General features: G+C 34.9%; 1 protein-coding gene across 4 annotated transcripts in view; it reads left to right on the forward strand.

Moving 5' to 3' along the window:
• Positions 1-24,939, forward strand: part of ATR (ATR serine/threonine kinase) — a 99,051-nt gene that overhangs the window by 71,446 nt on the left and 2,666 nt on the right. For 3 of the 4 annotated variants that reach the window (XM_004385070.2, XM_023739326.1, XM_023739327.1), the window contains 15 exons: positions 454-545; positions 783-960; positions 2,213-2,392; positions 2,829-2,988; positions 4,859-5,038; positions 7,956-8,098; positions 11,524-11,621; positions 12,336-12,568; positions 13,497-13,631; positions 15,156-15,356; positions 16,773-16,916; positions 18,956-19,106; positions 21,324-21,480; positions 21,778-21,931; positions 23,095-23,246. In XM_004385070.2, the coding sequence (XP_004385127.1) occupies positions 454-545; positions 783-960; positions 2,213-2,392; positions 2,829-2,988; positions 4,859-5,038; positions 7,956-8,098; positions 11,524-11,621; positions 12,336-12,568; positions 13,497-13,631; positions 15,156-15,356; positions 16,773-16,916; positions 18,956-19,106; positions 21,324-21,480; positions 21,778-21,931; positions 23,095-23,246 (2,358 nt within the window). Of the gene's footprint in view, positions 1-453; positions 546-782; positions 961-2,212; positions 2,393-2,828; positions 2,989-4,858; positions 5,039-7,955; positions 8,099-11,523; positions 11,622-12,335; positions 12,569-13,496; positions 13,632-15,155; positions 15,357-16,772; positions 16,917-18,955; positions 19,107-21,323; positions 21,481-21,777; positions 21,932-23,094; positions 23,247-24,939 lie in introns of those variants that run through there. The other variant, XM_023739324.1, reaches the window with a different exon arrangement.

Below are 24,939 nucleotides of genomic sequence, written 5' to 3' on the forward strand. Positions count from 1 at the left end.
TTCATGAGTATCATTTTATGTCCCATAGTCCAGTCTAATCTTTGTCTGAAGAGTTGGCCTCAGGAATGGTTTTAGTTCTGGGTTGACAGAGAGTCCGGTGGCCACACTTTCTGGGGATCCTTCAGTCTCCATCAGACCGTTAAGTCTGGTCTTTTTACCTAGAATTTAAATTCTGCAGCCCACTTTTCTTCTGCTCCATCAGGGACTGTCTGTTGTGTTCCCTGTCAGGGCGATCATTGGTGGTAGCCAGCCACCATCTAGTTCTTCTGGTCTCAGGCTGATGGCATCTCTGGTTTATGTGGCCCTTTCTGTCTCTTGGGCTAATACTTTCCTTGTGACTTTGGTGTTCTTCATTCTCCTTTACTCCAGGTGGGTTGGGACCAATTGATGCATCTTAGATGGCTGTTCACTAGCTTTTAAAACCCCAGATGTGATGTGGCTTTCTTTTAATAGGTCTGAGTGGACAGATGAATTAAATACATACAGAGTAGAAGCAGCTTGGAAACTGTCACAGTGGGATTTGGTGGAAAACTATTTGGCAGCAGGTAAAATTACTTCTTAAAATGTAAGCAGTTTTAATATACCATAAATATTCTGACTTAAGTAACTAAGCAACATTCATAATTATTATCTTAGTCTGTTTTACGATTGCCTTGTTTAGTTATTGAAGTAGAATGAAGCCATCTGTTCAGTGTTTCTGCTGAGTATTTTACCAGATGAAATAGAGCTGGCTCCTGCACCCAGATGCCATGACATTCCTTGATTCTTCATTTGTTTTTCAGATGGGAAATCTACAACATGGAGTGTCAGACTTGGACAGCTATTATTATCAGCCAAAAAAAGAGATATTACAGCTTTTTATGACACATTGAAACTAGTGAGAGCAGAGCAAATTGTACCTCTTTCAGCTGCAAGCTTTGAAAGAGGCTCTTACCAACGAGGATATGAATATATTGTGAGGTATTTTGAGGTTTCCATTTTTATATTTCTGATCTATAAATGTCACCTGACAGTCTTGGAATTTTTTGATGAGTAAATAATGCTGATAGTATGTCTGGTACGTCATACACAAAATAGTTCTTTCACTCTTTTTACCTTATAGTTTTAAAAAAAAGTTCTAACATATATCCTTTTAACTGAAAAGGCAATTCTGAAACTTCTAAAAACAATAACAAAATGTCTTATGTTTGACTTCTTATAATGTCATGGTTTACCTTCTGTATAACTAACCTAAGTAATCTAGATTTATAGCACAACTAGTACTGTGCCTGGCACATTGGTGCCCAGTGTTTGTTGGTTCCCTTCCCTTTTAGTCTTCTATAATAGCATATTCAGCCCCCCCAAATATATATATATATATATATATATATATATACACATACATATATAGGCATTACATTACCAGAAAGAAATATTAACTTTTAGAGGTGAGAAAAAAATAATAGTAAACATTTTAGGTCTATTGATTCCCCTGAGGAGAATGATAAAACAAATGATGTAACTGAACTGCAGTAAGTTAAAAATAATAATTAGTAATCTTTTTTTCTTAATTAGAAGAATTCACTATATTTTATATCAGCCCCTTTGGTAACAGCTTAATGAAACCAGAGATTGGACCACTGAGTTTGATTCTGTTCTGGAGATATTTAACTGCATCCTTCTGCTTTGAACACTGGCTCATAGACACTGACCGGGATACACGATGGGGGGTCTAGTGTGAATGTATTAGTTTCCATCACTTTTAGGGAGAAAAAGATTCAAAGTCCATTCATTTCACAGTTCCTTTTTTGGCATCTACTATGCCACGCCTTCTTATAGTAGCAGCAGCAATAGGTGCAGCTATTTCACGTTGAGTTATGATGGATCCATATTTTTTTAATAGCTCCATGTAGGTGGTAAAGTTTGATTTTTATACATTTTTAATATAGTCATATATACCCCTCACCAATTTAATTAATAGGGACTTAGGGATAAGAGCAAAGCACTAAATATTTAAATCAATATTTATTGGTATATACACCCAATTCAAAAATATGTATTTGTTATTGTTTGTATACCAAGAATATATATTGGTTAAAGTTCTTTCAAAGAAAGCTGCACGTTTCAGATTCTTTATGACTGATTTAAAGTACATGCTTTATTCGTGTACTTTATATGAGATTAATTAGGCTGACTGTTACAACATTTTAACATAAGCTCTATCTATCTTCAGATTGCACATGTTGTGTGAGTTGGAGCATAGCATCAGACCACTTTTTCACCAGTCTGCAGGTGATAGTGCTCAAGAAGATTCTCTAAACTGGGTAGCTCGACTGGAAATGACTCAGAATTCCTACAGAGCTAAGGAACCAATCCTGGCCCTCCGGAGGGCTTTATTAAGCCTCAACAAAAGGTTTTCATGCTACTTTTCTTTTTCATGTCAGTTACCTTGCATCTAGCATTATATTCGATAGTATTTGCATTTCTTAATTTTCTATATGAAACTGTATTTTCTATTGTCAATTATCAAAGCTTAACTATATAGTTGAAATGAGGCTAGAATTTAAGAATCGCTTCTACATGTAATACATCTTTTTTTCTTTTTTTTTCCTAATGTTTAAAAAAATGCCTGGGGGAGATTTTGGTAGAACTCAAAAGTCAAGAAAAAAGTTTTCATAGACTTGTAATAGATAAGAATGGAACACTCTAAGAAAATTAAAATTAGTTGTTTCAAACTAATAGTAGTATTTTGAGAAAGTTCCATGTTGGGAAGAGATGTTTTATTAAGACTTTGAATACACATATAAATGCTCTCCCCTCCCCCCCCCCATTTTGTTACATTCATTTAGACCAGATTACAGTGAAATGGTTGGAGAATGCTGGCTGCAGAGTGCCAGAGTAGCTCGAAAGGCTGGCCACCACCAGACAGCCTACAATGCTCTCCTTAATGCAGGAGAATCACGGCTCGCTGAACTGTATGTGGAGAGGGCAAAGTGGCTGTGGTCCAAGGTAATGGCAAAGGAAATATGATCATGTGTATACTCCGTTAGGGATTATGTACTTTATGCAAAGGCCTGACTGAAAGAAGATTCCTTAATCCAAATTCAGAACCTTCTTTTTCTGTTACCATTTTTCATCATTTATCTACTAAAGACTGGCAGAAATTGTTTCTTTCACTCTGAAGTCCCCAAATATTTTCCCATTTCAAGAGTGAAAGTGCATTTCTTTCAGTTTTCGTTTTTTTCTGCATTTTTCTTGAGGGAAGTAGCCAACTCTTACTTTGTTTTTACCTTTCTATATGTAGTCAGGGTGCACATAGTAAGCACTCAGTAAATGTTTGTTAAATGAATATAACACTGTCCCTTACTTACATCTTTAGTAGATAATTAGTTCTGTGCAGACTTGCTAGTATTACTGCCGAGATTCACTTGTAATCTAGCCTGTCAGGAAGGCACTAGCATCAGAACAGAAGTTCCCAGAAATCCCCAAAATAAAGTTACAGTAATAAGAAGGGGGGTGTTTAAATATCTGAACTACTTGCATATTTTATGCCCCGGATTTAAATGGCTGTTACTTACATGTCTCCTCATGCTTGCCACCATTATAATCAGTGCCATTCATGATTGCACCAGCTTCCTGGTGACTGAGAAAGAACAGGGAGGATATGTTCCCTGGATGGAAGGTGAAAGTAATCAGCCTGTGTTAATCGATACCTGATCATTTTATAAACTAGTGCTAGTCTTCTATATGTTGTAATACTTTAAACTCAGTATGTGCAAGATGGAATTCACCTATTAGTCAATACTTATTTCTCCTCCCATATTGCCTATTTTTCTAAATAAGACCCTTATTCTGTCCACTAATCTAAGACAGAAATCTAGGGATCATCTTGAACTCCTTCCTCTCCCTCACGCGCCACATCCACTGGAAACTAAATCTGTGCTCTTCTACCTTAGAAATATCCCTTGAATCCTTCCCCGCTTGTTTGTCTTCACTGCTTTAATTCACGCACTTATCATTTACAGTCCCTAACTATCTTAACAGTGTTTTCTAAGGTCTTGCCATTCCTCTGTCGGCATTACTGCAGTCTGTGATTTTTCTAAAATGCACATTGAATCCTCTTGCTCCCCTGCTAAAAATCCTTCTGAGTATTCTTCATGCCTTTATGATTCAACTGAACTGTAGAAAGTACACAAAGCCCTTTCTGGTCAAGCCTTGGCCTGCCTCGTCAGCTCCATTTGTTACTACCTCACAAATGTTTACGCTTCAACTAAAACCAGGCTTTGTGCCTTTTCTCCAGTTAAAATGATTGTTCCTTCTACTTACTTCACCAAATTCTCTGCCAGAAAAATTTATACTCATGTTTTAAGACCTAATTCAGATTTTGCCTCGTTTGGCAACCTTTCCTGACTGCTGCTCTCCTCCATCTTTGTGTATCTCCAGGACCCCCTTCTCTATCCCCCATAATGCCCATGTATATTCTACTGTTATAGCATTTATCACGTTGTGTTGTTAACTTACATAGTCTATTTCCTCACTAGATTATGAGCTTCTTTAAGCCAGAGATTTTGATTTATTCATGTTTGTTTATCCCCAGTCCTCTACAATATCTTTAGCTCTCTGGACTTTGATTGGTTGTAAAATGAATGAATAAATGAACAAATGAATAAAAGAATTCTACATGAAAGAAAATAGTGCATTCTTTTTTAGGGTTTTACTTTATATGAGAGAAATAAGGGAGATAAACATGAAATTGCAAATGGGTTTTTTACATAACCATACTTAATGAACTTTAAATGCCAATTATTTTAGTTGTTTTTTTAGAAAACAGAAATACATTCTTAAAATCAAAGGTTTGTTGTTGCCCTTTTTCTTTTAGGGTGATGTTCACCAGGCACTGATTGTTCTTCAGAAGGGTGTCGACTTATGTTTTCCTGAGAATCAAACCCCAACTGAGAGTAAGGACATGTTAATTCATGGTCGAGCTATATTACTAGTGGGTCGATTTATGGAAGAAACGGCTAACTTTGAAAGCAATGCAATTATGAAAAAATATAAGGCAAGTATATGTATAATACAATTTCATTTAGAAACTCAATGAGTCTTATTTTTAGAACTGGATAAAATAATTTGAAGTTCATGTGGAAGAACACATGTATAATAAAAACAGCCAGGAAACTTTTTTAAAATTCTGTACAACATAAGTTGATTATGCAACATAAGTATATAGCTTGAGGAATATCACAAAGTAAATAGATTCATGAAGCCACCACCTAAGATAAATAAAATGGGACGACAGTACACTAGATACTGCAAAAGTAAAGATTAGTCAAATTGAAGACTTAGCAATAGAAACTCTCCAAAAGGAAGCGCAGAGAGGTAAAAAAGACTGAAAAAACAAAAAGTAAACCCTGGAGTCTTAGTGGCCTATGGGATAATATCAAGCTGTCTAATAAGTACATGTACTTAGAGTCTCAGAAGGAGAGAGGCGAGAGAGTTAAGGGATAGAAAAGATACTTTAAATAAAGGTAAAAATAAATAGAAAACAATGTCCAGTACAAAGGTTCAACAAAGCTAGAAATTAATAGTTCTTTGAAAATATAATAAAATTACTAAACCCCTTATAAGATTAATCGATTAAAAAAGAGAGAAGCCCCAAATAACTAATGTCTGGGATGAGTAGAGGACAGTCACTGCTGATTGTACAGACATTACTAATATCATAAGAGAATATGAACATCCTTGAGGCAACAAACTTGAAAATATTTAAATAGACAAAGTCCTAGAAAAATAATAAAAGTTACCAGTTGTGACACAAAAAGAAATAGAAAATGTGAATAGTCCTCTAACTGTTAATTACCGTATTTTTACCCAAATAATGTGTGCCTTCTGCATTTGGGCACTCTCACAAGTGCTACCATGCCAATCCTCTTCCACATGTTGCTGTAAAAAAAATTAGCTTAGTACACTTGTGAAAATACCTCTTGTGGGGAAGGGCTCGGCTGACAAATACAGAAAGCATGTGTTTTTTGTGTAAAAATATGGTATACACCTTAGCACAAGATAACTCCAGGGTTACTTAACTTTGTTTTCAAATTCTACCAGACATTTAGAAAAGAAATAACAGCAGAGAATAGAAAGAGAGGAAACACTTCCCCACTTCTTTTAGGAAATCAGCATAACCTTGATACCAAAACCTAATAACATTCTAAGAAAATTACAGTCCAGTCACACTTAGGAACATAGCACAACATTCTTAAACAAAATATTTTGATTAAGTTTATTCCAGGAATGCAAGGTTGGTTCATCATATGAAAACCAATCAATATAATTCACCATATTAACAGAATTAAAGAAATAAATCATGTAATATCTCAATATGCACAAAAAGCATTTGATAAAATTTAACAGCCATTCATGCTTAAAAACTCTTAGCAAGTTAGACATAGAAGAGAAAGTCATTTACCCGATAAAGAATATCTACAAAAAGCCTACAACTTCTTACTGTATTTAGTAGTACAATGTTGAAAGCTTGAGATTGGGAATGAGATGGGTATGCCCAGTATTACCACTTAGTTTAAACACTATACTGGAAATTACAGCCAGTATAATAAGGGAAGAAAAAAAAGTAAGAGATAATAACAATTGGAATGAAAAAATAACATTCATTGTAGATGATGTGATTATGTAGAAAAGTCTACAGATAAGTTATTAGAAATATTGAGTGAGTTTAACAAGGTTGTTTGATTCAAAGTCAGTATAAAAAATAAATTTTATTTCTACATACCAGCAAGAAAGGAATTTAAAAACATACCATTTACAAACAAATGGTGCTTTAACAATTGGGTATCTGTATACAAAAAAAAAAAAACATAAAATCTAAAATTGTAAACTTCTAGATGAAAACATAAAAGAAAATTTTCACCATCTTGGGATGGATGAAGGCTTCTTAGATCATGCAAAGTACTAACCATAAAAGAAAAAAAAAGATAAAGTAGGCTTTCATCTAAGTTAATACTTTCTAGTCTAGAAAAAAATACTGTTATGAAAATGAAAAGGCAAGCTATAGACTGGGAGAAAATAATTGCAATGCGTATCTGACAGAGGACTTGTATCCAAATGTCTAAAGAACCTTAAAACTTAGTAAGACAACTCAATTTAAAAACGGACGAAAGTCTTAGCATTTCGTAAAGAATATACAAATGGTAAATAAGCACATGAAAAGATACTGGACATCAATTAGTCATCAGGAAAATGCAAATTAAACCTACAGTGAGATACCACTTCACACATACTAGAATAGCTAAAATTTGAACAGTTTACCTGGAATTCTCTTTATTGCTGGTGGGAATGTAAAAAGTTAATATACACCTACCTTATGAAGCCATAACATTCCTAGTTGTTTATTCAAGAGAAATAATGAATGTCCATAAAGAGACTTGCATCCAAATTTTCTTAGCAGCCTTATTCACAAAAGCTGGAAATAGCCCAGGTGGCCATTCACAGAAGAATGGATGAACAAGTTGTGGTTTATTCACACACTGAAATACTACTCAGCAATAAGAAGAAATGAACTGATAAATGCAGGAACATGAATGAATCTCACAGATATGCTGAATGAAAGAAGTGGGATATAACAGAATACATGTATATAATATACTTGAATCCATCTGGACATTATTTTGATACAGCATATAAAGTGATAACACAAATGGAGTTTTCTTTCCCTAAATAGCTAACACAGTATCCCAGCACCATTTCACGTTGGCCAGTGGGCAAACCACCAGAACTGACCAGCCATCCCGAGGGAACCTTTGTAAGAAAGTAGCTCTTCCTTATCCAAATCAAGGAGATAGCCTGCCTTTGACCTTGCCCTACACAGACCTGGGTCTCATACTTTTGATCCCTAATCATGCTTTTCTTCGCAATATAGTGTGAGGTTTTCTTAGGTGAGTATGCTGTGTTCTCTTTTACAGGATGTGACCTTGGTCCTACCAGAGTGGGAGGATGGACATTTCTATCTTGCGAAGTACTATGACAAATTGATGCCCATGGTCACAGACAACAAAATGGAAAAGCAAGGTGATCTCATCCGGTATATAGTCCTTCATTTTGGAAGGTGAGCATGAGAACTGGCGTATTTGATGATTAAATACATCAGGGTGATTCTGTTTATATTGAACTGTTATTACAGATCTTACTACTTTCAGGGTATTTTCTGCTTTACCACTGATTCAGTCTGTCACCTTTGATGAGATGTAAATATTTCCTTTATATAATTATTTTCTTTACTTTTAATAAAAATAATTTGTTAATGGAAAAAGTCATATACACATATTTTTAAAAAATTCAACAGTGCCAAGAATCTACGATGAAAAAAGTATCCTTCCTATTCTATATCCCCATCCTCTGAGTTCCCCTCCCTAAAACTCCAGAACACCCTAAATCAAATATATTTAATGGTTGTATTTAAATGCCAATGGAGTGTTTTAATTCAGCGCATTCTGCTAAGAAGTGGTATATATGAAAATGATTTTGACATTAGACATCTAAAAAGAGCTTATCTCTTAAACTAGTTAACAGTTGAAATATAACTTTCAATTTCATATATTGATGTATTTTAGTCAAATAGGGTATTCTCTTCGGCCTACTGGTTATATCTTCACAAGTTTTTTCTTAACAACTTATAATGAGATTTCATTCATTCTTATTGTACTCGAGTACTGTTTGTTGCTTTACATTGAAGGGTAACTTCAGATCAATAAATTTATTTAAAGTTGCCTATTATTAGGTTCTTTGATTTCTCACTTAAATATTTTCAGGAATTAAAGCAATTTTTTTTGGACATGTTAGGACAGCAAGATTTGACTAAGCTGCTCTTCCCAAAGTGAAATTCAAGTTTTATAAAATTCAAACCTAATTTTATTTATTAATGATTTTTAATGACTTGTTATTGGGGCAGAATTCCTGGCCTGTTGACATTTTGAAATGGAACCATAAGCAGAGGACAGTTATTAAATTGATTTTTTTCTTTTCTAAAATGAGTACTAGCTTTCACTTGCTCTTTAGTCCTAGTATATATCATGTGCTTTGATATGCAGAATTTGCTTAATACATTTCTTCTAAAACAAGGAGTTATTTAGAGTTCTCTATGTGCATAAAACTGTTTTAGGTATGGTATGAGATTTTAAAGTACAGCTTAAGAAAGTAATGCAATCTTAGAACATATTTCTATCCAGTTAGTTAAAGTAAAACATTTGGATGCTTAAAAGGAGTACACTCAGCTACTGAAACTTATTTATCTCCTGAGTGATTCAGTAACTGATTAAGCATCAGTGTTTGTCCTCAAGGAACTACAGTTTAATTAGGAAGAGAAATTTTAAGCATTTAAATGTAAAACATTTATATAATAATACATAATAGACTATATGATCAAATATCAACTAGTATAAATAGGAAAGAGAGTACAGGTATCCTATCTTGCCTACTTATTGAGGAAATTTCTAATATTAGCGAGCTACCAAAAATGAACCAACAAAGGAGGAAAGATGAGAGATGAGGTTATCAAGGGTGGCAAGGAATCAGGTCACTAGGGTTTTGTCTAAGAGATCTGACCTTTCTTTGGAAGCTATGGGGACCATCTGAAAGATTTTAAGCAGGGAAGTGACCTGATTAGATCTGCACTTCAGAAAGATTACTGTGGAAACCATGTGCAAAGAATCCAGCCTAGGAAGAGAATAGGGGTAAGATTGAGATGGAAGGAAATGTCTTCAAAGTATGAGAGAGGTAGAACCTTTAGGTCTTGATGCCTGGTAACAGGGAAGGGAGGGGTGATAGTTCATCACCCAGGTTTCTGGCATGGGCATCAGGGTGCATTCACCATGAGAAAAAAAGGAAGGAGAAGGAGCAGTATGACTGGGGGAAACAATGAGTTGAGTTTAGATAAGCTGAGTTTGTGCTGCCTATGGGATATCCAAATGTAGAAGTCCCAGCAATCAAGACAGCCACATGGATTTGTAATTTAGCACGGAATTATGGGCTAGCAATACAGATTGGGCAGTTGTTCTCTTATAAGTAGAATATAACTCTAGGGTGTAGAAAATTCACACAGTGTGAGTTGAGTTATAAGTGCAGGGCTGAAGATGGAGAGAAGGAGAAACACCAGCTTCAAGGGGGCAAAAAGAATAGCTCTGGATGAAAACTGAGGGGAAAAACAGAAAGGTAGAAGAAGGAAAAAAGACATCTTCAAGAAAGAAGGAATGATCAACATTGCCAAATGCTTAAGAAAGATTAAGCTAGAAATTGCCCATTGCTTTTGGCAATGTGACAGTCATTGGATGAAATGGTCAGACTAGTAGATGAACTTCAAAGGATCCTTTTAGCTCCAACATTCTGTGACTTTAAAACCATCTACCTAGCAAACCCATTGAGAGATATGTGGTGTAGTGGATATTTGCCATGTTTGAGTGCTGCTTCCCACGCAAGGACCTGCTTTCTCGGCTTCCTTTACAGTTGTTGATTACATCAAGTTGATTCTGACTCATAGCAGCCCTGCAGGACAAAGTAGAACTGCCCCATAGGGTTTCCCCGGCCTACATCTTTATGGGAGCAGATCACAAAGTCTTTTCTTCTGCAGTGCCACTGGTGGGTTCAAACTGCCGACCTTTGGGTTAGCAGCTGAGCGCTTAACCATCACACCACCAGGGCTCCTTCCCTTGCAGTTAGGGCTCAAAACAATAAAAGAACTTATCAAGTCCAGAAAGCATGGATTTTGGAGCAAATCTGGGGTCGAAACTCAAACCACTAAAGCCACTGGCTTCACAGTTTCAAAAGTATACTGAAGTCTGGTGGAGAAGGTAGGATTTGAAGTATAATTAAATTCGAGAAGGAGAAGACATTACTAACTTCTCACATATTTGACAAAGAAACAGAGTTGAATGGTTTGTTCAGAGGATGGTAGGAGACCATACTTCATGGAACATGTGTACTAGTGAGTAGTGAACGATTAAGATTGGAAAGTTATAAAGAAACAAGATTATGAATGCTTGAATCCCAGGCTGAGTCATTCATGTAATCTTAACCTATAGGTATTTGATTCCAGTTTTCAACAAGGGGACAGCCTGATAAAGCCAGAATTTCAAGAGTGTTAGTCCGGAATTTGTTGACAAGAAGAAATATGGAAGTAGGGAGACCAAGTTATTGTAATTTCCCAGAAATGAAGTGATTGACCTAGAGTTATGGTCATGGGAATGCAAGTGAAGGCACAGATCCTAAGGACAATTTGTAACAAGTATTGACAGGACTCTGAATAGGTTAGAACTCGTATTATTTTCAGTACAGGCAATATAGCGCTTAGTGAGTACTATGGTAAGAAAAAAATGGTAGGAGTCAAAGGTAACCTCTGCTAGAAAGAAATACTGATATTATAATTTTTGTCAGAAGGCTGTATATAACCAAAGAGGTAATTTAAGTCTTTCAATTTTAATTCGTATAACATAAAAAAGAACATGCTACTAATAATATTTCTTTTCTATATAATTACAGATCTCTACAGTATGGAAATCAGTATATATATCAGTCAATGCCACGAATGTTATCACTATGGCTTGATTATGGTGCTAAGGCATATGAATGGGAAAAAGGTATCACTTTTTATGTAAAAATGTTAAAGGACTAGAAAGAACTATAACTTTGATATAGAGGCAGATTTGGCTTGACAGCCTAACTTACAGAAAGCTGGGAATGAATTTGATATGATTAAAATTTTATATAACTATGAGCAAGAAACTAAATATTAAGAAGGAAAAGAAACACAAAACAGACTTCTTAAAGCAGTTGCAGTTCAGGGCTTTAAGTGAAAATCTGCTCATTCCTTGATAAACCTAACACATACCTAAAGATGTTAATTTAAACCAAATAATTTACCCTAAAAGTTACTATGGATAGAGACTTGTTCTGTTTGTTTCTGCTCAAAATTAATCCCCTTGAGTTTTTCAGTGGCACTAAATATTTTTTCCTACTTGCACCGAGACAGCTCTCGTCATAAATTGATAAGTATCTTAGTTTCTGAGTGTTACTGCAACAAAAATGCCAAAAGTGTGAGTGGCTTTAAAGAACAGGAATTTATTGTATCCCAGTTTTGGAGGCTAAAAGTCTAAACTCTGTTTCCAAACAGAATCATATTCACAGGTACAGGGGTTAGAATTTCAGTATATCTTTTAGGGGACACAATTAAATTCACAACAGTGAGTGATCTAGCTTTCGACATGGGAATAAATTCTTCTGTGAAATGGACTGATAACTGTTTTATACTTTATTTTACTGTTTTTTTTTTAACTGTGATTTTTTCCCCTTAGCTGGCCGCTCTGATCGTGTACAAATGAGAAATGACTTGGCTAAAATAAACAAGGTGATCACAGAACACACGAATTATTTAGCTCCGTATCAGTTTTTGACTGCTTTCTCACAGTTAATCTCCCGAATTTGTCATTCTCATGATGAAGTTTTTGTGGTCTTGATGGAAATTATAGCCAAAGTATTTCTGGCCTATCCCCAACAAGCAATGTGGATGATGACAGCTGTATCAAAGGTAATATATTAATCCTAACAGTATCTTTTTCCATTTTACATAGCATTGATTATTTAATACTAATACATAGATGTCAGTTCCAGGGCTTCTCTCTCGTATTAGAGTAGTACCAAGTCATACATTTTAAATACTTTTAAAAAAGAGAGATTATAGCACTGTGTCTCATTTTAATTAATATTCAAAGATATTTACCATATCAAATAAAATGATTAGTATGTTTAAGATCAAAGAAGTCAGCCTATGTTTTCTTTATGAAGCCTAATAAACTTAGTGCTTGGTGTAAAACAATACCTATTTCAAGTATTTTAATCCAGTGTTATCTGAACTATTACTATTAGAAAAACTATCGCACTATTAATGGGAATTTATAAGTTGTTGAGTATATTAAGTATATTAATAAATATATTTAGAAAATAGATACAAAAAAGAATTAAAATTCACACCTACTAACATTCATTAAAATTTTGATGTATTTTTTCTTTGTATATTTTAATACTAAATCTGGATTGCAAAGATATATAATTTTATATTTTTACTTCAGATTGTTACCATAAACATTTTCCCATATCATTAAATATCGTTTGAAGACACATTTTAGTAACTGTAAAATTCTGTAATAGCCATCTGTAATTTTTTTCACCATTGTTGATCATTTAGGTTGTTTTCATTTTGTTGACTGTTGTAATACATCTAGATATATCTATATTTATTCTCATTTCTGATTATTTCTTCAATGTGGATTCCAAGAAGAGAATTCACTATAGGATAACATTTTTATGGCTCTTGATAGCATTGCCAAATTGATTTCCAAGAAATTTGCATCAGAATAAATTGTCGTTATGAATACTCTTTAAGTTGATTTTTGTCAATCAAAAGTTTTGTTATATTTATAAAATGTATAAAACTGCATTTAACTTTTTTTTGACAGTCTTCTTATCCCATGCGTGTGAACAGATGCAAGGAAATCCTAAATAAAGCTATTCATATGAAAAAATCTTTAGAAAAGTTTGTTGGAGATGCAACTCGCCTAACAGATAAGCTTCTAGAATTGTGCAATAAACCGGTACTATCATAAATCTTATTGCTTATAGACCACTGTTGGATAATTTTTACAGAATTTCTATATGATTTGAGCTAGTTTCCTTTCACTTAATCAATTAAATAAAAATTCTTACATATATGGGTGTACATATATATCAAAACTTATCAAATTGTATAAATATGTGCAGTTTACCGCAACAAACCTGTTTTCAAATTTCCTAACGTTTGTCCCTCTCCCAAATATCTCTGAATTTCTAAAGGTCTTTGCAATGTGAATTCTTCTGAGAGTAGATTTATCTATATTTATGAGAAATAACTTTTAAGTAGAGGACATGAAATAAGCCATAAAAGTATATGTATATAAAATACATATAGTCATTAGAAGTTGTCCATGTGATTTTTTCTGTCATATCTTCAAACTTTCAAAATTCATATGTATTAACCTATTTATATGAGAGGGAAGGAAAATTGGGGTTTTGGCTTTCATTCTTCCAGTACACACTTCGGTGTCTGTAAGGGGACAAGCTCTGTGCAAAGGGAAACAAAGATGAATAAGAAATGTTCTCCTGCCTCATAGTCTTGTAGGGAACTAAGCTGATGGTTATCATCTAGTGTAATAACTACTTTTCTCAGTAGACCATGAGTAGAATGGGGACATGCTTAGAGGAGTGACTCACTATTTGCCGAAGAAACTGGTGGAAAAAAACCCTAAAGAAAATGAGGGAAAGGGAAAAGTGGGGGGATGGTTATAGGAGAGGACGGGGAGAGAGAGAGAGTCTTTATAAGTAGATAAATTTCACTTGAAAAATACTCAAAGTCTATTAACTGTTGATAGGTGAGAAAATGCAGACTACCCTATTCCTCCCCTTCCTTCATCAATAAACATCTTGGAAGAGTAATCTGCTTTTGCTATTTCTGTTAATCCTATTTGACTTCTGATGTACTTGACATTATCAGAGACAGTATGATGACGGCCAACATTTATTAAACATTGGAACTGTTCTAAATGCTCTACATCTACAGGTTTTCAGTTCTTTATCTGGAACCCTTGTAGCCAGCTACATTTAGGATTTCAGAATTTTTCCAATTTTTAAAGGTGCATATACTTTATATTGAGCATCACTACTGGGTGGAATCTGGGTGCAGTATCCCATAATCAAACATATAACTATTTCTGCAGTTAAACATACTAATCTTCACACTAAAGTGGGAAATTCAGGTGTCATTTTGCTGTTAAATGAGATTTGGTACCAAAAAAGAGTTTGATTTAGGGCCCTTTGGATTTAGTAATATCTGATAACAGATAGAGACCTGTGTTGGCTCCTTCAGTCATTAACAATCCTGTATTGTAGGTACTATTACTAAGGAAGAAAAGAGTACAAAAGGGGTAAAAATGAGATGTATATAAAACTACAGACTGTTGAGCATTTTAATTAAGATATTGTATAAGTGAAATTTTTGTTTTGGTTGAAGTTAAGCATCCTATAATTCAAGGTAAACACAGAGAACTTAAAATGTATTATTATTTTTTATTATTATTTTTCAGGTTGATGGAAGTAGTTCTACATTAAGCATGAGCACTCATTTTAAAATGCTTAAAAAGCTGGTAGAAGAAGCAACATTTAGTGAAATCCTCATTCCTCTGCAGTCAGTCATGATACCTACTCTTCCATCAATTCTGGGCACCCATGCAAACCATGAACCATTTCCTGGGCATTGGGCCTATATTGCAGGCTTTGATGATACGGTAAACTTCAGCTTTATATGACTATAGCTTTATGTCTTAGTTACCTGGTGCTGCCTTAACAGAAATACCACAAGTAAGTGGCTTTATAGAACAGAAATTTATCCTCTCACTGTTCTGGAGGCTAGAAGTCCAAATCAGAGTCTCAGCCATGTCAGTTCCTCCTATGGGCCTCTGTCCTACTTTCTGCTGACTGCCGTCCATATTGGCAGTCCTTGGTCTTCCTCCTGTCTGTGTCTTTGTCTGTTCTGCTCTTTTGATAACTAAGAAGTGATTAGGTTTAGGACTCTTCCTACTCTGGTCAACAGGATCACAGTCACAGGTACTAGGGGTGAGGACATCAACATAACTTTTGTGGGGACACAATTCAGTCCATAACAATATGTTCTTAAAATTTAGTTAAAAATGTTAAGTTAAAAAGTGTTTATCGCAAAGACTGTGAATTTTATGCAAAAAAATAATAATAATTAGAAATACAGAAAAAATAAAACTGTTCTAATAATGATAGAAAATTAAGTGATAAAAATCCTGTGTTCAACCTATTATTTTGATTTTTTAGATGTTCATATTGTTTTGGTAGTACTATAATCTTTATTTTCTTGACAATTTTATTTTTCCATATTCTCTTTTGTCCAAAAAGTGGAGCAGAGAAAGGGAACAAAATATAGATTTTTGTTTTTTGGAAGAAGTGAAATTCAACTAAGAAGACCTTGATTTTTTTTTTTTTTTTTTTTTTTAAGTATGACCTGAGACTATAAATGTGCAACTGATTTAAATGAAATAGTACGAGACAACTTCTAACTAAATACTTTTTAAAACTATTTCAGCAATATTCTATGACTCCAAAGATTTGTTTAATTGCTTTGAGCCAGTTACCAAACCACATAATGAAATCATTCTTATAACTTATAGTGATGCTTTTTTTTGTCTTAGCAATATTATTCACCTTAGTTACTCACCTCATTAGGTAGACTTGATATTGGAGGACTTTACTTTTTCCAAAAGTCAGATTAGTTTCAATTGGTAAATACTTCTTACCATTAGAAACTTTTTACAACAATGTCTCAGGCTCTGAAAAAAATCCCTAAAGGGACATTTCAAAAATCTGTTAAACATTGTGACTGCCCTGAAGGGGACTGTAAATCTATATAAGTACTTGTATTGTTGATGAAGTCACCTTTGTGTTTCATAGCCATTGCTAATGAGCAAAAATGCGTCTCTATTCATGGGCAGCCATTCTTTTCGTAGGCTGTAGACAGTTAAGACAAAATAAATAGTTATAATAACAAATTTACCACATAATATAGGTTATTATATTGTTCTTTGTCTTTTTGTTATATTAGGTAACTCAATATTTATAATGTTGAGAAATTTAAACCAAAAAATTCAGCTTTAATTGATATATAACTTATCTTTTAGGTGGAAGTTCTGGCTTCTCTTCAAAAGCCAAAGAAAATCTCTTTAAAAGGATCAGATGGCAAGTTCTACATCATGATGTGTAAGCCAAAAGATGACCTGAGAAAGGATTGTAGACTAATGGAATTTAATTCCTTGATTAATAAGGTTTGGAGATAGTTTACTTTTACTTTAAAGTATCAAAATTACCATCATTGTGATATGGGCTCTTCAGTATGCTTTTCAGTATTTTAAGATGATTCTTAAAAAAGGGAATGAAAGTATGTCTTTTGCATTTTCACTGAATTAAAAAAAATAATATTACTTTTATTATATTGAGAAAAGTGTGTAAAATATATATTAAGGGAAAATACTTTCTATTTACTGTTTAAACTATCTATAGTATGCTTTTTTATTTATCAGATTTACTTCGGTTTATGTTTCAATGCTAGGAAAAAAGGTTAGATTACTTTAATCAACTCATTGTTTAAAGGTCATCATCAGCATTATTCAGTTCTATTGGGAAGTGCTTGATTTCTGTCTCAGATGAGAAATCTCATTCACGGGTTATTATAAATGTATGTTCTTATGTATTTTGAGTTATTCTGTAGTCAGACATTAATAAATACATAGCATCGGTTTTTTCCATTGGTAAAGATTAAACTATACTGTGGAAAGATGAAACTTCATTATTCTTCTACAAGCTTTATGCCTTTCCTTCTCATCCCCTCCCCACATTTCACTAAAAAAAAAAACCCGAACCCGTTGCTGTTGAGTTGATTCCAACTCATAGCGACCATGTAGGACAGAGTAGAACTGCCCCATAGGGTTTCCAAGGAGCAGCTGGTGGATTCGAACTGCTGACATTTTGGTTAGCAGCTGAGCTCCTAACCATTGCACCACCAGAGTTCCCACATTTCACTAGTACCTCTTATATTCGCAGAAAAAGTTATGGGCCCTTAGCATAGAAAAAATATAGCAGCAGTTGAGTTTGTTTTTTGGTTTTTTTCTTAAGGACAATATGGTTTGTGTTTAATTTAACCAAAAATAATTTAAAAATTAACACCACATTAAAAACCCATTTCAGAGACAATGTGAAGGGATTACTTTTTATTTACAATGTTATTTGGCAAATTGGTACATTAATTCACTGACTATTAAATCATTATTATTGTCTTCCCAAAACTCCATGTGTGTTTCTTTGGTTGGAGTATCAAGCGGCCTGGTTTTAGTTTATAAATTTACCTTAATCAGCCTTGCTACTCAACTGTCACTGTCTGTTTGTTCATTAGGTGCCACTGAGTTATTTTTGACTCATAGGCATCCCATGTGACAGAGTAGAACTACCCAATGGGGTTTTCTAGGATGTAATCTTTACAGGAGCAGACCACCAGGTCTTTCTCTCGTGGAGCTGCTGGCTGGGTTCAAACTGCCAACCTTTTGGTTAGCAGCTGAGCACGTAGCCATTGTGCCACCAGGGCTCCTTCAGCCTTGCTGCTGATTAACTTATTTCATGTTCCCTGACATTAACATGGTCAAATAAAATAGCATGATTGTGAAAAACTACAGTCTGACAATGTTGGTCTTGGAGCCACACACTGATCTTTACAAGAGATTCTAATGCCATACTGTTTTACTGGTACTTATTTAGCCTACTCATTCCTGAGGAAACCTTGATGGCATAGTAGTTAAGAGCTACGTCTGCTAACCAGAAGTTCGGCAGTCCAAATCCACCAGGCACACCTTGGAAACTCTCTATGGGGCAGTTCTACTTACTGTGGCCTATAGGGTCACTATGAGTTCCTAAAGTTAAAGTTCGAAATGTGTTTTTGGTCAGTGAATGTGCTTTCGAAGTGATGAGGTTACATTTATAGATGTATGCTTAGTTTATTTACTTCATACAGTTCCAGAATTAAACATAATACTATTTCTCCTCACCTAATGTACAAGATTAATCAGATGAGACATGTAATCAAATGAGGGTGTAATATTAAACTGCAAAAGTAAGAAATATATTTTGGGATATCATGGAGCTCATGTGCTTTTGTTCATACATTTTTGAGATAATAAAAATTAAACAGTCTTTGTGCCTTCATTAAAATTCTTTTGCTATGAAATGAATAGTCTTTATGTATATTTGAGAAAACACTTAGAAATTTAGAATTCTGTGCTATTTTTTAAGTTTATGTGCATATGTTTTTTAATAGTGCTTAAGAAAAGATGCAGAATCTCGTAGAAGAGAACTCCATATCCGAACATATGCAGTTATTCCACTGAATGATGAATGTGGGATTATTGAATGGGTCAACAACACTGCTGGCTTGAGACCTATTCTGACCAAACTATATAAAGAAAAGGGTACTGAGATTAATTCTTATGATATAAGTATATAATGTGGGTATACTGGCTACTAACAAATGTAATATGGATATAATTGTTACTAACATATCTAAGTGTGCATTTTTTAAGTACTTTCCTTCTTTGTGTTTTGATTCCTTTTGTATCTTCATTCTAAAAGAATTTGAGGTAGTTTACTAGAATATATATGAAAAAATTTTTTTCACAGCAGTCTTGGTTAGTAATTCTAAAACTATGTGTATACTGGTCTTTAGCAAAATAAGTAAATGTATTGTGGATAATGAGAGCCATTTTTCTTACTCTTGGGAGAAAGAAAATGAAAGAGGGAAGGCTAGAATGAAACCTGCAATGTTAGATTGGAATCAGAGATATCGGTATAAACTAATGGTTTTTAAAAATATAAATTCAGATGAATAGATATAGAAATAGATATAGGTGAGTGTTTGTGTTTGTATATGTACACACATATATTTCCTAGCTTTGTCTGTTGAAAGGCCCCAAAAGCAATGACACTTGATTAGCAATAAGCACACCTAGCACTCATTTTCCAATAAAGGAACCAAGGCTCCTTAGAAAAATGGTTAATTCTGGGGTTAAGACAAGAAAAATACAAGATGAGCCTAGACTGTCTTGTGGTACCAGAAGGTAAGTGCTCATAAAACTACGGGTGGGTGAAAAGACACATCAACCAGCTTGAAGAGGCCCCCACTAGCCAAACCTGGGGTAGTTTAGAATTGAAGCAACAGAAGAAGTAATGATAAGAATGGATTTTAACCCATGGAACAGAATAAATACCTGAGTCCATACTAATATAAATAAATATTGAATAAATAAGTGGAGAAGAAGGAACAGATCTTCCTTACAGTAGAATTGCAATAAATAAATGTAGAAGGAATTATGGGAATAGAAAATCACCAATTGACAAACACCACAGTGATAATTGTTGCAGACAGTAATTATCAATGGATGCTAAAATTAATGGACAAAAGTATGATGAGAAATAGGTTATTTGCAGAATCTAAAAGTATCTCCCCACAAGATACTTATTAATTATAAGGGAAAAAAATAGTAACTTCATGTGGAGAAACAAAAATATAACTGGCTAGAACTCTTTAAAAAATGTCAGGGCCATGAAAGACAAAAAAAAAGACTGAGGAATTCCCAGATTTGAGTGTATTTCCTCATGACATGTCCTCCTCATAGAGACATGATAGCTGAATGCACTGTGAGATCCTGGATGGGGTCCTGGGCCAGAAAAAAGGATGTTAGTAGGACAGTTGGTAGAATTTGAACAAGGTCTGAAGGTTAGTTAATAGTATTGTTAACAATATTAAGTTCCTGGTTTAGATAACTGTACTATTGTTATGTAAAATATGAATATTAGGGAAAGCTGAGCGAAGAATATTTGAGAACTATCATTTATGCAACTGTTATAACTCTAAAATTATTTCAAATTAAAAATGCATATGACAATAAATTAAAAATAAATAGAACAAGTTATCAGAGTGAAGTAGAAAATAAGTAATATTGATGCATTGCTGTATTACAGGTATGACATATACGTTATTTTATATAGTATTGTTAACAAGCCTGATTACCCCCATTTTTATGGACAGTACCAGAGGGGTTAAGTAACTTGTCAAAGTTCACATAGCTGATGTTTTGCAGAGCTGGAATATATCAGTTGAGAAAATTCTTCTGCTTCCCCAAATGATTTGGATTCGACAGGATTAATTTAAGAATCAGGAATACTATGAGTCTTACAGGCCAGCCTTCACACAGAGTAAATATTCCAGAGCACCAGTGTAGGTTTCTCAGTACTGACTCAGTTTGGACCTATGCTACATGTTGACTAACCAAAAGCTCACTGTAGTTTTAATGAGGGCTGCAGTATTTTCACAATTGGAGGGGACACCATTTCCATTATATTTCTTCTGTGTAGTATCTTCTGGGGTTATGTGATTCCAAAACACTGGTTTTGGTTGACATTAATTTTCATAGATAAGAGGGTTCACTTTGAATAAGTAGATAATGTGGTTTATAATAATATCAGATGGTAATTTTTCCCATGTATAATTGAAAATTTTCTATTTATTCCTGTTTTTGAATAACATTTTGAATAAAAGGCTTTTCCTGTCCTGTTTTAACAAGAACAATAAAAAATTTGCCCTTTTTCTCATTTGTATTGGTGATGAATAGAAATCGTTTGCCTTGCAGGAGTGTACATGACAGGAAAGGAACTTCGCCAGTGTATGCTACCAAAGGCGGCAGCATTAACTGAAAAACTCAAAGTATTCCAGGAATTTCTCCTGCCCAGGCATCCTCCTATTTTCCATGAGTGGTTTCTGAGAACCTTCCCTGATCCAACATCATGGTAAGTTACCAAGAATATAATGTTACGGTTGGATGTTTATTTTTAATATTTCAGATGCTGCTGCCTCCTGTGGCATAAGGATGTTTGATAGGTATTGTTTTCTTTGGAGTCCTGGTCGCACAGTGGCTAAAGCGCCTGGCTGCTAACCAAAAGATCAGTGGTTCCAAACCACCAGTGGCTCCACAGGAGAAAGATGTGGCAGTCTGCTTCCGTAAAAATTTACAGCCTTGGAAACCTTATTGGGTAGAGTCGGAATAGGCTCGACGGCAGCGGGTTTGGTTTTGGTGTTTCCTTTAGGTACAGTAGCAGATCAGCATATTGCCGTTCCACGGCAGTAATGTCAATGGTTGGTTATATCCTGGGGCTTGGAGATCGTCATGGTGAAAACATTCTCTTTGATTCTTTGACTGGTGAATGTGTACATGTGGATTTCAACTGTCTCTTCAATAAGGTATGCAATGTGACTTACTCTAGTTAATTGTATGCATTCTCCCAATTTCGTTTCTTCAGTAACTGTTCTTCCTAGATATACCTATTAGTAGCACTTATAGTTACAGGCTTTACATTGATACTTTGTTGACTGGTTTTAAGCAGTGGATCCCAGAGCCTAAAGCAATTTACAATGGAGAGGACCCAGAAGAGTGATATAGTAAAACTAATACTGAACTTGAAGTTCAAAGGTGTAGGTTCAAGTTCTGACTCAATTATATGAACATGGGCAGATCCGTTCATTTTACTGAGGTTCAGTTTTAGAGAGACAAGGTAGTTTAATATGATGGTTTCCAAACATGAGACCATATCAGAATCATCCAAGAGTTTTAAAAAAATACAGATACCTAGGAAACATCCCAGGGGATTCAGAAGTAGGTTTGGAGTGGCCCCTGGAAATAAATTATGGAGGTTGGACTCATCTCTAAGGCCTCCTCCAGTTTTCCAATGTAAGATTCTAAAAGGCAGGCTGGTAGGTTAGCCCACTATTTTCTTTATCCTCATTCTCTACGGGTTGCCTTCTGCTGTCACAGGAAACCAAAAGGGCCCAAACCCAGTGAGAACAAATCAGAGATAAACCACTGGTATAGGTTAAATCATACAAGATAGGAATTCAGGGAGACTGACTGGAGGTATGAAAGAATCCTACAAAAGACAGATTAAGAGTTATATGATATGTTTCGTTTCTTGTCTGAGGGATGTGAACAGCCTGAGCTTTGGCTGTTTCTTTTCTTCTATTTTAAAGCGAAAGTCTTAAAAAAGAGGAAAATATGAGAATCTTTATTTATATTTTGTTATTCAAGAATGACTTTAAGAAAGTTAATATGAGAGTAAATACTGAATGCATAAGAATGTCTCTGTAATACTGTTTGCTGTACTGAATTCAGCGAAAGGTGAGTCCATCCTCTTATCTAAGGAATTGTGGTTTTAGCCCCTCAAAAGCAAGGGCAGTCATATATATATCTCTAATGATATAGGCCTCTAACATAGTTACAAACATAAATATTTTGAGGGGCATTTTTACCCTTTGCTACGAAAAGATAGACATGAAGTTCTGAATTCTTTGAGTAAAGATTTTAAGATTGTAAACTAAGTTACTTTTTAATAAAATGCATTGTGTTTAAGGGAGAAACCTTTGAAGTTCCAGAAATTGTACCATTTCGCCTGACTCATAATATGGTTAATGGAATGGGTCCTATGGGAACAGAAGGTCTTTTTCGAAGAGCTTGTGAAGTTACGATGAGGCTGATGCGAGATCAGAGAGAGCCTTTAATGAGGTAGTCATCTATACTATGCAAATAATTTAACGTTAAGCCCAAATATAATTATCAGTTCTTAAATATGTTTTATTTATATAGAAACCACTGCATATCCTTGAAGATTTGTTTATAATAGCTTTATTGAGATATAATTCATATACTATACAATTCGCCCTTTTAAACTATATAATTTAGTGGTTTTTAGTGTATTCACGAATACACGCAACCATCACCACTATGGGGAAGTTCTGCTCTGTCCTATGGGGTCGCTATGAGTTGGAATCAGCTCAACAACAATGGGTTTAGAATGGATAAAAGGAGACTTGGTGGTGTAACGGTTAAGTGCTCAGCTGCTAACCGAAAAGTTGGTAGTTCAAACCCACCCGGCGGCTCCTACAGGAGAAAGACCTGGTGATCTGCTTCCGTAAAGGTTACAGCCAAGTTATTTTTGTGGACGCCTTAAGATTTTCTCTCTACAAAATGATGTCATCTGAGAACAGAGATAGTTTTACTCTTTCTTTAGAGTCTGGGTGCCTTTTCTTTCTTTTCCTTGCCGAATTATATTAGCTAGAACCTTCTGTTGAATAGACATGGTGAGAGTGGAAATCCTTGTCTTATTCCTGATCTTAGGGGGAAAGCATTCAGTCTTTCACCATTAACTATGTTAGCTGTGGGAAGTAGTGTTTAAGGGACTTTTTAAATTTGTTTATTCACCATCTTTATTGAAAAGCTGTCTACCAGACATTATGGTAGAATACACTGGTTAGTTAGACTGACATAGACAAAGGCAAATTCTCTGAAAAAAGGAATTACAGCATCTTGTGAAACACTAGAAGCTCCTTTCCTAATCTTGGGAGGTCAGGAAATGATTTCTGGTGAAAGTAGCTGAGGCTTTAAAAATAGAGTTGACCATGCAAAGGGGAAGATAGAATTGCCAAGGCAAGTGAAAGCATGGCCCACTTGAAAAACTCAATACTGTATTCTAGAGGGTAGACTAAGGAGATAATGATGGACGGATGAGAAGGGACTAGATTATGAAGGACCCACGTGAGGCCCATTTACACATTTAAACTTTGCCCTGAGAGCAGCCATTAAGTCGTGGGCGGGGGGGAGGCTCGTTTAAGAAGGAAAAAAGAAATTAGATAATCAGAATTGCATAGGAGAAAAATTAGATTCCCTGCTTGGGCCAGACAGAGGCTAGAAAACTAGTTAGAAGACTGTTGGCAGTAACTCAGGAAAAAATGATGGTGCACTGGATGGGGTAGTGGCAGAACGGATGGAGACAAGCAGAGATACTAAAGAGGTAGAACTGGGCGTTAGAAGAAGAGGAGGCAAGGATGATTACTAGATTTTTGTCCAGGGCAAATGGGTGAATGATGTCATTTTTTACTAATTTGGGGAATACAGTAAGTTTGCAAAAAGGTAATGAGTTTTGTTTTGGACATAACTGAGTTTGAGGTACCTGTAAGACACCCAAGTGGGTATTTCCCGTAAGTAGTTAAATTTGACATTTAGAACTCAGAAGATCTAGGCTGGGTCTATGTGGTAGCTATAGGGATGGCGCAGGACCAGGCAGTGTTTCATTCTGTTGTACATAGGGTCACTATGCGTCGAAACCGACTCGACAGCACCTAACAACAACAACAACGACATAGGTATTGTATGGTCGTTGAAGACGTGGCAGTGGATAAAATCCAATCATTCAATAAAT

Source organism: Trichechus manatus, unplaced genomic scaffold (genome assembly GCF_000243295.1).
Source record: "Trichechus manatus latirostris isolate Lorelei unplaced genomic scaffold, TriManLat1.0 scaffold00132, whole genome shotgun sequence".
NCBI lineage: Eukaryota > Metazoa > Chordata > Mammalia > Sirenia > Trichechidae > Trichechus > Trichechus manatus.